The 15876-nt window shown below is 43.0% G+C and overlaps 1 protein-coding gene across 1 annotated transcript in view; it reads right to left on the bottom strand.

The window, feature by feature from the left end:
- Positions 1–749: 749 nt before the first annotated feature.
- The window catches only part of cntn3b (contactin 3b), a gene marked incomplete at both ends in the record, with an annotated part of 118912 nt that continues 103785 nt past the window's right edge, over positions 750–15876 (bottom strand). Inside the window, 4 exons of the mRNA XM_080026383.1 lie at positions 750–841; positions 11841–12006; positions 12124–12236; positions 13461–13647. Of these exons, the coding sequence (XP_079882509.1) occupies positions 750–841; positions 11841–12006; positions 12124–12236; positions 13461–13647 (558 nt within the window). The remainder of the gene's footprint in view (positions 842–11840; positions 12007–12123; positions 12237–13460; positions 13648–15876) is intronic.

Below are 15876 nucleotides of genomic sequence, written 5' to 3'. Positions count from 1 at the left end.
CACTTTTTCAGCACACAGAGATAAGTGGGTTTGAGGCACAGTTGATCAATTTGCGATGCATCTTTGATAAATATCTGAAAAAGCCTGGTAAAACTTTGAAGCCTGCAATAGGTGTCTCTTTTGGCAAAAAGCTGCAAATATTCAGTTGATGTTCTGTCAATGGAACTGGCTTCTTAACGATCAGTTTTTGAGACGTTAAAATATGGATGCAACCAATGAATACAGGCTAATCATCTGCAGAGTAGTTGACCTTGAGATTAATTCATGTTAGCTCCGTTTTTTGCAAGTTAAAATGTTTGTATAGGGTTAAGAAAACCATAAAGCAAGCAGCCTACTTTGGTATGGACTGTATGTGTATAATTTTTTTTAAGGCAGTAGTATCTCTAAAGATACCAAGAAGATAAGTCATGTCGTTAACATAACTTTTTCAAATCAAAACTTTTGAGCACAGTGGCACTTATGACGCTGGAGGAAAATACCATTTGCATGCAAGCAAAATGACACATGTCTCTATCTGATAGTTCTTATAAAGCAAAAAGTGGCGTGGTCCCTTTAAGAGTTTGATGTGGAGCCTGGTCCTTTTCTCAAGTCTTTACCAGCCCTGCCACTGAAGCCTGGGCCTTGTGCCAGTCCAGTGTGTGTGTGTGTGTGTGTGTGTGGGGGGTGGAGGGGGGGGGTAGGATATAGGCTGACTGACAGGATGTAGAAAGAGGGAGGGCTTGCTCCATGGCTTCTCTGATTAGACCACATCACCAGACGGAGCAGAGCAGTGCACTGATGAGGACTGCAGAGAGGTACAATGGGCCGAGGCGGATCGCTCCCGAGCCCTGTGCTCCCATGCCTGTAACAAAAAACAACAGCAAAGCAAAACGTAAAGGACCAGAAATTCACATTATATCTAGAGTTCGTATCCGACTAAAATTCAAGCACTTTTCCAGTATTTTTTAGGATGACGGTTCAACTTTTTCAAGAAGCACAAATCTTTAAATGTATGAATAAGAAAAAAATACTGATACTTATCTTCTTTAGCTTTGATTACGGCACTTATTCACCGTAACACATTTTGATAAGCTTTATTTGGCACATAATGTTGCTTAGAAACTAGAACTAACCAACTAAACTAACCCCAGATCCTACTGTACACTGCCACACAGGCTTGTACAGTAGGCACTCGGCATGATGGGAGCATCACTTCATCCACCTCTCTTCTTACCATGATGAACCCATCACTCTGGAACAGGATCAATCTGGTCTCATCAGACCACACAACCTTTTTTACATTGCTCCAGAGTCCAGTCTGTATGCTCCCTGGCAAATTGAAGCATTTTATCCTGATGAGCCCCACTGAAAAGTGGTTTTCTTAAGGCTACACATCTGCATAGTCCATATCACTTATGTTCCCTTCTCACTGGCCCTCATTTATCAACCGTGCGTAGACCAGAAAAGTGGGTGTACACACATGTCCACGCAAACCTCGGCATTTATCAATATGGACGTGAGCGTAGGGTACGCTCAAATCCCACACCAGCGCTCACCTCGTGTACGCAAGTTTGTAAACAGAATGGACTCGCAGTGCAGGCTGTGCCGGGTAGCCGATGACTTTGTTGGACAATTATTAGAAGATAATACAAATTCAGTGTTTGCTCAGACCGAAATAAAGATATTAATCACTTATAAATGTGCAGCATGGTGTGCAACTGAGTAGGAGGTGCTGATTCAATAGTGCGCACACCGGCCACTTAGGAGCGCTGCATGGGACTGCGTAAGGACAGATATCTCCGACTTGGAGCAGCTGGGGGGACACTGAGGCACGGGGGCTGCATTCATTCAAAATGTTAGCCTAAGTATAAAATATGTAGGCTATGCAAGTAGTACGCTGCTCTTTATGATTACAAAAATACACGGCACAACATTCAGCTTAACATTTTATTTATTTGACGCACTTTTGAGATTTTAGTTCCGCTGGTGGAACAGGACGGTGGGCGCGCTCACAGCTGATCGTTGCCGGGTCGGCTTGTGCAGCTGACCGCCGGGCTGACCACTCGTGCGAAGCACTTCTGTCATATACTAAAACGCAAAATGTGTTATTTTTAGTTTTTAAAACCCTTTTGAGTAGTGCTATCTAAAAAGGGCCAATAGATTCTAATCACTCAAATCTCTGCATACGTGTATTTCTTTCATGGGGACCATAATCGGACAGTTGGTGCATCTTTTTCTCCTCTACCACTAATATTATGCCCGTATCTCCAGTTGGCGTTGCATTTCAGTAGCCTGGTACTACCAGACCATCGTACTTCATTTCATTTGTACAGAAGGTCTGGAACTGCTGTTATTGGCAAACGTTCACTCAATTGGAGGCGGGTGTCTGTTGAAGTTTAAAACTATTGGGTCTGCTCAGTGCCACTCTGGATTAGCCAACCAATCGCGTTTGGTCGTGACGTATGTCATGAGCCGGCTTCGGACGGTGCGTTCCAGTTGTACAGGGAACTCGGAAATTTACGACTTCACTACATATTGTAGTCTATGGATCTACCGGTACCTGGCAACGGTAACTTGCTAGAGCCTAACGTTTAGTTATTTGGATGAGAAAGGTTGTAGGCGTCCATACTTTCCCGAGCAGATGCACTGGAACACAGACAGGTCGGAGCTCGGAACTACCAAGTCGGACATTTCCGAATTCCAAGTGTAAAGGAACGCAGCATTCAACTGAAACTGGAGCGCGACTTCGACGTCATCGTTCTCAGACACTTCCTCTGTTCGCTGATTGAATGAGGAATGGATCTTGAACTATCAAAAAATTTACGTATATCAATTTCAAATAGATTATGCAAACTGCAAATATTAAATTTTTCTCACATGGAGCAAAAACTCCCGGTGGCTCCAGCAGCAGCTGTGTGGAGCGTGAACCTCAAACTGCATCTTAAACTAACTGAGTCAAGTGACAACACAGCATCGGACTAACTTAGTAAAGCCTCATTCACGCAGCCTTTGTGACGTTATGGTCACCGAGTGGACTCAATGTGGCTACACATCACAGACAATCTGCTGAAGTGCTTCTTTATTTTCTGACGACAAAACAGCTCAATAATTCCTAATAAAAATAAGAGGCTTTATTTATGCGCAGGTGGTGGTTATATTAGCATTGTAGGCTGTAGACTGAAACTAACGAGGGAGGCGGCTGTTTCACTGTACAGACTATCGTGCAGTCAGTTCGGGGACATGTCTCTGTGTATCCAAGGTTAGGGACAAGCAATCGGATCGCGATTTTAAGAGAGAAGCTTTCGTTTCAGCACTGCTATATGATTAACTATGAGCATAAAATAAATGCTGCGTCTCAAATGCCTTGGACAGCAACGAGGATGAGCCACACGTGATCGCTCACTTTCTGACTAAACAGCTTCATGGAAATAATAAAATAATATTCTAAAATTCTTTGTCATATTCTAACGAAATTCGTTAAAGCAAGTCATTTGGTGCTTTTAATGCCGTGATTTTAAACTGACAGATTCCGTTCAGTAGGTAGGTTGCGCGCTGCAGGCTGCTGCGGTGTCAGATAAAGGCAGGCTAATTAAATCACATATAACTCTTTAGTTTTCAAAGTAATAATATATGTTACATATATAAAAAAGCTCTCACTCTTCACAACATACACTCCGATGGCATCGGCAACAACAACAACAACTATTGCTGATGATCGCCCATAACATAAGCACAACCAGCAGCACACACACCTTCAAATGCAATGCTACTGACACATGAAAACACTGACACTCCGACTCGACGCCATATTCAATATCAATTTCAATCGATAGCAAAACAGAATAGCATTATTTCACTCACCAAAGCACTTATTAGGCTATTTGAAGAGAAAGGCGGCCGCGTCAATACAGCGACGTTCACTCGCCCAGCATAGACAGCATCCAGCTGACTATTGCTGCTCTCATCTCATCCTCTCAGAAAAGTTTTTAAAATCCTTGTATCCCGTCTTCGACAAAATACCTTCTCCACCGAACAGCAAACGAGGGAAGCAGAGGAGTGCCTTCTTATGATCGATAGCCGTTAGCCTTCTTTAGCATAGCTACCACTCCACGTTATAGGCTTATGTTTTTGATAACATCGTTATTCATGTCGGCTCCAATGACATTAGGCGGAAGCAGTCTGAGATCACTAAATATAGCTTAGCTAGGGCTTTTGAGACTGCCTCAAAGATGTGTCGCATCCATTACTAGTCTCTGGTCTCCTACCCAGGAGGGGTGATGGTGAGACGTACAGTAGGGTTACAGCGTTAAATCGCTGGCTGGCACAGCACTGCCAGGAGCAGGGTTTTAACTTTGTGGATAATTGGTCTTCATTCTGGAAGCGCCCTAACCTGCTGAAAGCAGACGGCCTCCATCCTAATGGAGAAGGCACTGCTATTTTGTCTAGGAATATAGATGGGTACTTGAATCGCGATTGATTCAAGTACCCATTCTGATTCTTGAACCTGTGACCCAGCAGGTCGCAGGTTGTACATGAGCCTGCTAGTGCGGAGGTGGAGTCAATTAGCTTACCTACCATGTTAAACGTAATGTTAAATCATGAAACTGTTAATGTGCTTAACCATAACATTCCTCCTCATGTTAGCTCCTTGACCGATGGCTTGGTCTACGGCAGGGGTCCCCAAACTACGGCCCCGCTTTTTATTGGCCCGCGGCCGATTTTAAAAATATACTGTAATATGGCCCTTTGAATTTTTTATTTTTATTTTTTTTTGCATTTCTTAGTTAACCCACTAGTGCAGGGGTGTCAAACCCTGATTGATTGGCCCGTGGCACATTTTAAAAATATAATGTAATATGGCGCTTTTAATTTTTAAATAATTTAAATGCACTCATTATATTACAGAGAAATATGTCCCATAAAAGAAAATGAGCAACAAGCCCATCCCAGAGGACCCTGCATAATATTTTATTTTAAATTAATATTATTATGGAAAATCTATGCGTCCTTCTCCAATAGCTTCTAATTCATCTGACACAGTGTCTCCATTTTTTTTTCATACAAAATTCTTCAGATTTAGCCTCTTAATTTCCCTCTCAAAGTGCACCAGATTCATGCATTTCGCTTTAAAAACTTTAAAAAATCTCCCGGGGGGGCATACCCCCGGACCCCCCTAGGAGGGTCGGGACCTCGGCTGGATACTATTTTCACCCTGCTGGACATTGGACGCAAAGGCAGAAAACACTGGGTGTATCATTGGCATATAAACAAGAGGGGGAATGTGTCTGTTTAATGTGCAAGGAAAGTGTTGCCGTGAAGAAGGATTACAATTTACGAAGACACTATGAAACTAAACATCAGAGCAGCTACATGTCCTGATAAATGTGTTGCAAAGTGGCCCGGCCCTTCGTATATTTTTCTGTATGTGGCAAATTGCTTACTGTATCCAAATGTTGCTAAGCACAATAATTTAATTACCATTCCCACATTGGGAGGTGGTAAGCCAAACCCCACTATGACCCTCAAATGTGGGCTCTTAAATACTAGATCTCTTTCTAGTAAATCCCTATTGATAAATGACTTGATTATTGAACATAAGTTTGATATGATTGGTCTGTGACAAATGACATGGCTTCAGCCAAACTTTTTTCTACCTCTAAATGAGGCCTCTCCTCCTAACTACTCATACTCTCATGTGGCCCGGGATACTGGACGGGGTGGAGGTGTTGCCCTTATCTATAAATCTATTTTCAACCTGAGCTCGAAGAATGACTTTAAATGTGATTCATTTGAAGCCATGGTAATGAGGCCACCTCCTGTAAATAGGAAAAATGGCTTTCATGGGGAGGGTTTCAATTAGGTTGTGGTCTATAGGCCACCCGGCCCATACTCACAATTTACAGAACAATTTAGTGACTTTCTTGCGGATCTTATCACCCACTCTGATAAAATCCTAATGATCGGTGATTTTAATATTCACCTCAATAAGGCAGCCGATCCCTTAAGGAAAGCCTTTGTTAATATTATTGATAACTTTGGTTTCAACCAACTTGTAAATGAACCGACTCACTGTGATGGAAACACCCTCGACCTCGTCCTCTCCCGTGGGATTTCTGTAATGGCCCTAAATGTTTCTCCTGTCACTTCTGTAGTATCTGACCATTTTCTTATTTCCTTCTAGGTTGCCCTGGATTGCCCGAGCGCGGACGATGGAGCAGTGGTAACCACTCGCCATATCGGAGCGTCAACTGTAACAACCTTACTGGATCAACTTCCCACGGTCCTGGCCTCCTTAGCACCGGTGACCGAATCTGTCGATAGCCTGACAGCTGCGCTGAACTCAACCCTCTCTACCCTCCTGGATTCTGTGGCACCTCTCTCTACAAAAACCAGACGAACGATGAGGGCTTCTCCCTGGTTTACTGACCACATTCAAGCTCTGAAAAAGGACTGCAGGAGATTCGAACAAAGATGGAGAAAATCAAAACAAGAGTCCACCTACCGGCCTTGGAGAGATAGCGTCTCAATCTACAAGCGTGCTCTGAATGTAGCAAAGAAGGCCTATTACTCTTCTCTTATTAATAGGAGTAAGAGTAATCCAAAATTTGTATTTGACACTGTTGCCAAACTTACAAAAAAAACGCAATCATCAAATCGCTCAATCATCACAAAATCATCATTTTATTGACTATTTTGATAGTAAAATTACCAGTATTAGAAACCAAATCACTTCCTTCGGTACAACGAACTGCACGATAGCTGCGTGTAAGCGTAATATCTGTTTACTAAATAACTTTGAGTCCGTTCCGTATGAAGAACTGACTCAAATAGTCAAAAACTCAAAACCAACGACCTGCCTTCTTGATCCCTTGCCTGCCAAATTGTTCAAAGAACTCTGGCAAACCCTACATGATGTTGTCAACCTTTCATTAATGACTGGTACTGTTCCCACTTCCTTTAAGGCTGCTGTGGATCCTGATGATCTGAGTAATTATCGCTCAGTGTCAAATTTGCCTTTTTTATCCAAAATACTAGAACGTGTAGTGGCGCAACAGCTCTCTGATCACTTGACTAGTAATCAACTTTTTGTACCGTTTCAGTCTGCCTTTAGGGCACGTCACTCGACTGAAACCGCGCTCACTAAAGTAGTTAATGATACTCTGTTGATGATGGATTCCAATACGGCCTCGGTGCTTCTATTGTTGGACCTCAGTGCAGCGTTTGACACCATCGACCATGACATACTCCTGGATCGGCTGGAAAACCTGTTTGGCTTTACAGGGCCGGCCCACGATTGGCTGAAATCATACCTATCCGGTAGAACTCAGTGCGTCTCCTACAACGACAGTACATCCATATTCACTGACGTGAAATACGGAGTACCTCAAGGGTCTGTTCTTGGACCTCTGCTTTTCTCTTTGTATATTTCTCCGATTGGTCAAATTATTCGTAGCGTCGGGGTCAATTTTCGCTGCTATGCGGACGATACTCAGCTCTATGTCCCGGTCAAAGTTAATGATGTTACTCAAATCGCTAATTTAGACGCCTGCCTATCCGCTGTTAAAAGCTGGTTTTCGCAAAACTTTCTGCTCTTAAATTCAGAAAAAACTGAATTGTTATTAATCGGTCCCGCACACGTTAGAAATCAGCTTGAGCAACTGACAATTAATTCCGACAATTGCGTTATCTCTCAAAGCTTAACAGCAAGAAATCCTGGTGTTAAGTTCGACTCCAACCTCTCCTTTGAGTCAAAGAGATTACCAAAACTGCGTTTTTTCTAGTGGTGGGCCGATAACGGCGTTAACGTGCTGCGTTAACGCCAGACTCTTATCGGCGATAAAAAAAATATCGCCGTTAATCTCTTATTCCTCTTATTTTAGCGCGGATGTATACCTGGCCGAATTGCACTGTAGTGCACGAGTCAGAACGAGTCCGACTTCGCACCTGTGTAGCCTACCACATCAAACGTAACGTGCTGACATGGATGCAGCTAGGAAGCCGCCGGGTTTGCTTCAGGGAAAATGTATTTTTAAGAAGCTTCCCAATGGAAACCTCGACAAGACCAAGGTTGTTTGCACCTTGTGCAATGCGGAATTGGTTTACTGTAGGAGTTCTAACAGTCTGTGCTCTCAGAAGCGGCCGGGGCATGCGTGTGTGCAATGGGAGAGCTTTGTGTGGAGAGAAAAAAAAGAGGCAAGGGAAATCGCCAAAGCCAATGCATAGCCTCGACTCATTAAAGGTTGAAAATCACTGAATTACACAACATGTAGGCTAGCCTATGGCTTAAGGCTATGGAAATCATTATGGAAACAATATTTTTTTTTATCAGTGATAGCTCAGCTGATCTCGTTGCTATAGAGACCACGTCCGTCCGCTTTGTTTGACAACTGACAGAGCTGCCAAGTCTCACCCTTTTGGCCGTGAGACACACTCATATCAACCAGCTCACACTCTCACACGCTAGCCTACAACTCAAATTTCTCACGCGGAGAAGTTAATCCCCAAAATAACGATTGTTTTGCGGGACTTTTATTTTGACAGTCTTATATTGAAAAGCTAACGGACATGAGTTCCGTGACATCCTCTTTCTGCATGCGCGTTAACTTGATGCATTAGGTGTGCACCTGCACAGGAGATGAGCCCCTGGTCTGATGCGCCACCTGGCTTGAGAAACACGTTCTCAAAGACTTACTTTGAGTCATTATTTAGGAGCACACACATATTATGAATGAATTCAAATGAGCCATTTTAATCTAGATTAATCTAGATTAATTCTAAAATTAATCTAGATTAATCTAGATTAAAAAAAATAATCTATGCCCACCTCTAGTTTTTTCACTTACGGAACATATCAAAAATACGATCCAGTCTGTCCATGGCTGATGCAGAAATATTAATACACGCCTTCGTATCTTCTCGGCTTGACTATTGTAACGTACTACTGTCTGGGTTGCCCAGGGCAAGTACTCGAAGCTTACAAAAGGTACAAAATGCTGCGGCGAGGCTTTTGACCAGAACTAGAAAATACGACCACATCACCCCCGTTCTTGCGTCGGTCCACTGGCTTCCAGTTCATGTCAGATCCGACTTTAAGGTGCTGCTATTGACCTATAAGGCATTACATGGGCTTGCACCTTCATATTTGTCTGACCTAGTTGCGCGATATGCCCCATCACGGGCACTACGGTCTACGACTGCAAGAGCTCCTGTCTGTCCCCAGAGTTAAGAAAGCTGCCGGCAGCAGGGCTTTCTCGTATCGAGCTCCTTCGTTATGGAACACACTCCCGATAGAGATCAGACAATCTGAGTCTATCGAGGTGTTCAAACTTAAGACTTATCTCTTTGAATTAACCTTTGGTTAGCGCTCGTCCACCTCTCTGCTGGCGCGGGGTCGGGTCACCCTGTCTGGGGTCGGTTCTCTGGCCTCTGCTGGGGGGGAGTTTGCTCTGGGGTAGGTGCCGGTCTTGGGCTGTTCCGGTGGGCTGCCCTGGCCGCTTGGGCTGGGGCAAATTGGCGTCTGACCATGGGCGCCGCTGCTGGGGGGTGGGACCATGCCTCGCCTACGGACATGCGGTCGCGGCGGCCTCCAGGGCTTGGCTGGGTGGTCATGTCGGCTGATGGGGTTGGGCTGGGGGTGGGGCACTGGGGCGGCAGCGCTGCCTGCCGCTGTCATTGGTGTGCTCTGGGCTGGGGGTTGCCGGGGGGGTGGTGGTGTCGGGGTGCATGCTCAGGCGTCTGCAGTGGCGCCGTGCTATTGCCTGACTGGACCGTTGGGTGGGGTGGAAATGGGGCATCGGGTGCAGATTGTGTAATTGTTGCACTGGTAGGTGGGCACTGCAATGTTTTTAATCGTTTGACACGGGTTGCTTTTGACCGCCTCGGGAGACAATAGATTGTCATGGGGTGGATAGAAGCAATCTATGCAATTTGCGTTTTAACTGTTTTTAAATGTTTTTAAACTGTTTTATTCATTTATCCCTGCCTGGCGGTCTGCTCTGTGGCGTCGCTGTTGGCGTCTGTGTTTCGCTGCCCGGCGTCGGTGCTCCTCCGGCTGGTCCTAGATCTGGGTGTGCCAGTGCTGGCGGCGGATGCGTCGCGCCCTTTGTGCTTGGCGCCTCAGGCCTTGCCTCATGGGCTGGGCATGGCGGGTCCGAGTGGGCTGTACGGGCCGCCCCTCCGGGGGTTTCGGCTGTGGTTGCTCCTCGTGGCAGCGGTGCATTTGGCTATTTCCCTATTCTATACTGTCTATTCTCTATCTATGGCCCCGGTCCTCCTCGGGATTAGTGCCGCACTGGGGCGTGCTCTCTATAACAGAGAAATACTACGAGCACGCGCATTCGCAGTTGTTCACGTGCAATACACATTGCATTTAGGGGCAAAAGGCGATCTTGTCCCTTAGCCCTTCGGCTCAAATCTGACTGGCTCACACGGCTGCCGTAGTCTTACTGCAGAGACCATGGACATGGCAGAGACACAAATCAGACAAACGCAATCTGGAGAAGCTAGCTAGGATCGGCAAAAAATTTACTAAAAGCGCTTAACTTTTTTATATATATTTTTTTTCTTTCTTGCGAGAGTAGGTGGGACTTCGCCCCACGTGCCCCTAATGACCAGTCGCCACTGCTGGTCTCATGATGTGGAAGCTCATATTTATTAGTTTGTTAAATATAAATTAATTAGGCCTACGCATTGTACATCAAAATGAGTCTGATACATGAGCCATGACATTTAGTTGAGTATCACAAATGCAATGATAAAAAGTCTGCATGAAGGTATTGAAAAACATCAGTTTTGTGTAAACTACACAGTATTTTATTGACATCAGGACAGCAGAAAGTCTACACATCTGCAGGCTAAAAACACATTCTCTTCCAAATGCACCTTGGCTAAGAAGAATATGATGGTCTAAAAACATTTGAATAAAATAGCTTGAAGCTAATAGGCTACATGCTTCTTGCTGTTCTGGGTTTGTTCCCTCATGCACTCTAAAAACAGATACTGCATATTACTTAATTTAATTGATGTAACATTATTACACTCAAAAATATGGAGTAGATTTCAAAGCTTAGAAATCAAGTAAAACAAACCATGAATAATGAGTAGATTTACTTAATATTTTCTATTCATAGTTTATTCTCAAAAATATCAATGAAACATACTATAATTATTCTAAAATATTTACACAATGTAATCTGTCAGTCAAGTAATACATTTTGTTGATTAAATAAACTTACTTTATTTATTACATTTCACACAAATATTTCTGTTTAATTTTTACTCATGAATTTTGATTAAGTTAACCCAAATGCTCACCAAAATGATGTTTACTCATCTTTTTCAAGCAAAAAATACTTTTATATTACTGTTACATTTACTAAGCCCTTGAAATATTTTTTAGAGTGTGGTTGAATTAACTAATTGGAAGTCACTTTGGATAAAAGTGTCACGTCTAACGGCGCTGTGTCACTTTGCCTAGCTTCCCTCCGTGCTTGTTGTATTGTGAACGGAGCAGAGTGAGGAGTCTGTGCGCACTGCGCACGTGCAGAAAATCAGAGAGGGGAGGGCTCACTCCTCGGGAAGTCTCACACACACACATACTCTTCATGCAACGCGAGGAAAACACAGACGCTCAAGGCAGAAATGTATTATTTTAGCGCAGAATGACGTGTATCGATATAAACGATAGTGTCCAATCTTGTATCCCATTGGAAATTATATCGATATATCTTACAAACTCGATATATCCTGCAACCCTAGATGGAGCCATATTAAATGTTGTCTCTGCATTATTTAATAGGCTTCATCAGGGGTCCTAGAGGAAAAAAAGTCTATAAAGAAGGTCAGGTGACAAGTTAACTCACTTAATTTATGGATATGGATGGGTTCACTTCCCACACCTTCGCCTCCCTCGCTCACGGCCTTGATCAGAATTAGATAGTTCTCGCTGGTGGAGATGCTGAGCTCCACGGTGGTTTTGTTGGTGGAGAGAGTGTGGATGTCATTGTGGCGATGTCTTTTAAGTAGCACCTGAGACAGAGAGAGAGATAGAGAGGGTGACGCAAGAACAAATGACCTAATGCAGAAAGCCTCATCCTTTTGATTCTGAAGAAAAAATGAAGAGCTCTGTAGTAAATTAAGACCTACCAAATATCCAGTGACCTTTGACTCTGTCTCCATAGCTACCACGGGATCCCAGTGCAGCGTGAGTGTGGAGCCAATCATGGTCCATTGTATGTTGGGTGGAGGCCGGTCTGGAGCTAGAAAATCATCCGCAGGTCAAAACATAGTATACATACAGGATATGCTGAATAAATAATACATTAGAAGTTCATTTTGTATATCCGTTTTATATTTGTCTAAGTGAGTCATGCTTGTGTATTTGTTATTTGTACCTTTATTCCTAGTGGGGCCTCTTAAACCAGATCAATAATTGTAAATAAGAAACTGTTCTTAATGTTTTATCTGGAAAAATAAAGGTTAAATAAAATAAATTAAAAATCTATAGTGCTGTCAGATTCCCACTTTTTACACTCGCTCCACTTGGGACGAGTTTGATATAAAGAACTGTCAACTGTTAATGAGTGAATAATACATTGAGCTGAAGCAGAGCCCCCTCACTCATTTAGCTCAACACAATGCAACTTGCACAAAACAAAGGCAAATTAAGTACTGAACGACTTCAACAATTTTGCAAAACTTGTGCAACATTTAGAAGCTTGGCAAGGGGAGAAAACACAACCACATACAGACGCACAACATTTTGGTATGTTGTTGGTTTACCCGGTTGGCCGTGTTCTTCCTGTATTTGGTTGTGTTGTCTGTATTTTCAGCACTTTAGATAAGTTACTTACTTTATTAGTCAATGGTTACATTGAAATGTGTCTTTCCACATATCCCCTATCAAGTTACCACACTTCGGAGGGGGTCAGAGTGCAGGGTCAGCCGTAGTACAGCGCCCCTTGAGCAGGTTAGGGGTTAAGTATCTTGCTCAAGGACACAATGGTAGAGATGGTGGGCACCGTAGACGTTAAACCAGCCACTACTAGTTTTACAACTAACACCCTCTTGTCCGGTGCACGGGGATCGAACTAGCGACCTCATGGTCACTGGTCGGCCACCTTTCCTCTAGGCCATCCTACCAGCCTAATATATAGTTCATTGTGTTTTTTTTTAGAGAAATTGTTTAAAAATTGTTGAAGACGTTTTCTTAATTTGCTTGAATTGTAAAAAAAAATAAAAATCCCTAAATACCCTCACTCAAAAAAAAATATTAATCTTTTATTTAAATCATGCTTTTTTCCAAGGTAAATGGATAGCTCTCTTTTCAGATTGAATTTCATGAGCATAACTAACAAAGCAAAATAAATGCTATGCCTATCATGTTAAGGACAGCATGGTGCATTCAGAGAGGGGGCTGACTTGGTTCATGAACGAGGAGCTTTTGGAAAAGCATTTCAATGGCCCTTGTGGGACAGACTCACGTGGTTTCTTTGTGGTGGTGTTTATGGGCGCCGACTGAGGCCCGGGGCCAGCTGTATTGAAAGCAGCGACACAGAGGTAGTACACTGTGTTCGCGTTTAGTCCTGTGATGTTAACCAGTGTGTAGTTTCCGGATATGCGCACTTTGCCAACAGTGTCAGGCTTGGTGTCGTCTTCCCAGTACATGACCTGTTGGACAAAAATAATATGGGGGTGTTCACGGCACTATTGAAATTCATATTCCGTCACATAATCTGAAATGCTGTTTGTTTTACAGAAGGGGAGGAAGGGAAGGGATTATGAATAATATATGATCCAATAGTGGTGTCTCAATTACAGATGCAGCTTCTCAACCACCATGGCCATATAAAATGCAATTAGTGGGTCATATGATAACCCAGGAAAAAAAGATTCTCACTTACTTTTTGTCTAGGGAAACTGCGTAGGGCTGCACGATTATTTTGGTCAATGTTGATACCACGATTATTCAGTAATTTTAGTGAGTAAGATATTTGTATTGGATTGTCACGTACACAAATATCCATGTGATCGACTATGCAATATTCCTGCTAATGTACAAATCTTTACATACAAAAATGTATCCTCAATATTAAACTTATGTCAATGAAATTCCACAAAGAAAAATATAAATCAAAATATTGTACCAAAACTTTACACAAAATCAAATCAACAGAGCACTGCTTTAACTTTTCCTTGTGCTCAGGGCCGCCGCTCCCTATACGCAGGGTACGCAGAGTGCGTAGGGCACCAAGTTCCTGGGGGGCCCCCCAAAACATTAATTTTTTTATTTTTTTTATTTTTATTTTTTATGAAAAAGGAAAAATATATGATCCGGGGGCCCCCCAACATTGAGGTTTTTTAAAAAACTTCATGATGATCATTACATTACAAAAAATATATAAATTAGTTATGAACAGGCCCATTGTTGTTTTGTCTTAATTGTGCAACCTATCCAGGGGTGGATTACTGCACAGGCATACCAGGCACAGGCCCAGGGGCCCAAGGGCTCAGGGGGGCCCTTAGCCAGAGATACTGATAGTAACTTTTCATGTTGCATAGTCAAAGAGCTCTGTCACTGATGTCAATAACAGGGTCAATAACAGGGTCCAAAAAGGAATAGCCTAAATATAAGTATACTCATCAGAATGTAACAAGATAGAAATCATCATGGGCCCCTCAACTAGTAGGGGAGAAATACAAAAGCAAGTTAAAAACAACAGCATTAGTAGCTCTGTCTAAGGGGCTCCATGAGGGGCCTTGAAGGCCCCCTCACACACAAATAAGCTTTCTATGTGTGAATTCTAAATTGTTCATAAAAAGTATCTATCCACCCTTTATCTGTTGAAATGGGCCCCACCATCATAGAACATGGATCTGCAGACCAATCTACTGTACTGTTTTGCTCTATCTATGCGGGCGGAAAGTTATTCACACTTTGGGGGCGGAGCCACTGGACTTTGATTGACAGCTCTCGGGAGCCTGGGGTTGCCAGGTTGGAGCATGGACAGGCACATGATCAGTGAGTGGTTTGGGGAGTGATTGATTTGCTTCGCAGCGGAGCACAAACTCAAATATATCGCACATTCATGTAAATGATATCGTGGGAAGCCAATATCGTCACCGTTATAAAAATTCAATATATTGTGCAGCCCTAAAACTGGGTAAAAGAAATGAAGGGGTTCTTTGACAAATCTTACAACACAATGCTTTGTATGCACCATCAAATCACAGCAAAGCAGGACTCTGTACTTTGTTACACAACTTTCAATCATTTGCATTTCTTCAGGCTGTTACCCTCCAATTAAGGGTTCAGGTGAAGTGATGTTTCACGAAGCAATCAAACTAATTTGCTTCACTTGCTTGCGGTCATCTTCAATATTAATGTGTCTGCCACTAAGGGACACAATAGTTAAATCAATAAATAACTGAAGTAAAGTCCACCCCAGGAGACTCTATTTCTATACTATTGTCAGGGCTCATACATTATTGTATTTCAAATTTCAAATGTATTATCAATACAAGCTATGCATGGTAAGTGCCAGAATTAAGTTTATGGTAAAGGCAAGGCAAGGCAAGGCAAGGCAAGGCAAGGCAAGGCAAGGCAAGGCAAGGCAAGGCAAGGCAAGGCAAGGCAAGGCAAGGCAAGGCAAGGCAAGACAAGGCAAGGCAAGGCAATTTTATTTATAGAGCACATTTCAGGCACAGGGCCACTCAAGGTGCTTCACAGGGTTAAAGAGGACCTATGATGCTTTTTGACTTTTATGACCTATAAACGTTGTTATGATGATTCATAGTCATGCTTAACCATACTAAATTATCAAATAATGACTTACATGCATTTCGACGTATTCCCTGCTGACCGTCTGGGGTGTCTGTGCAGAGCACTAAACACTATTC

The sequence above is a fragment of the Ammodytes marinus genome (assembly GCF_949987685.1).
Source record: "Ammodytes marinus genome assembly, chromosome: 4".
NCBI classification, from domain to species: Eukaryota; Metazoa; Chordata; class Actinopteri; order Uranoscopiformes; family Ammodytidae; genus Ammodytes; species Ammodytes marinus.
This window is presented reverse-complemented; position numbering and strand designations above follow the sequence as displayed.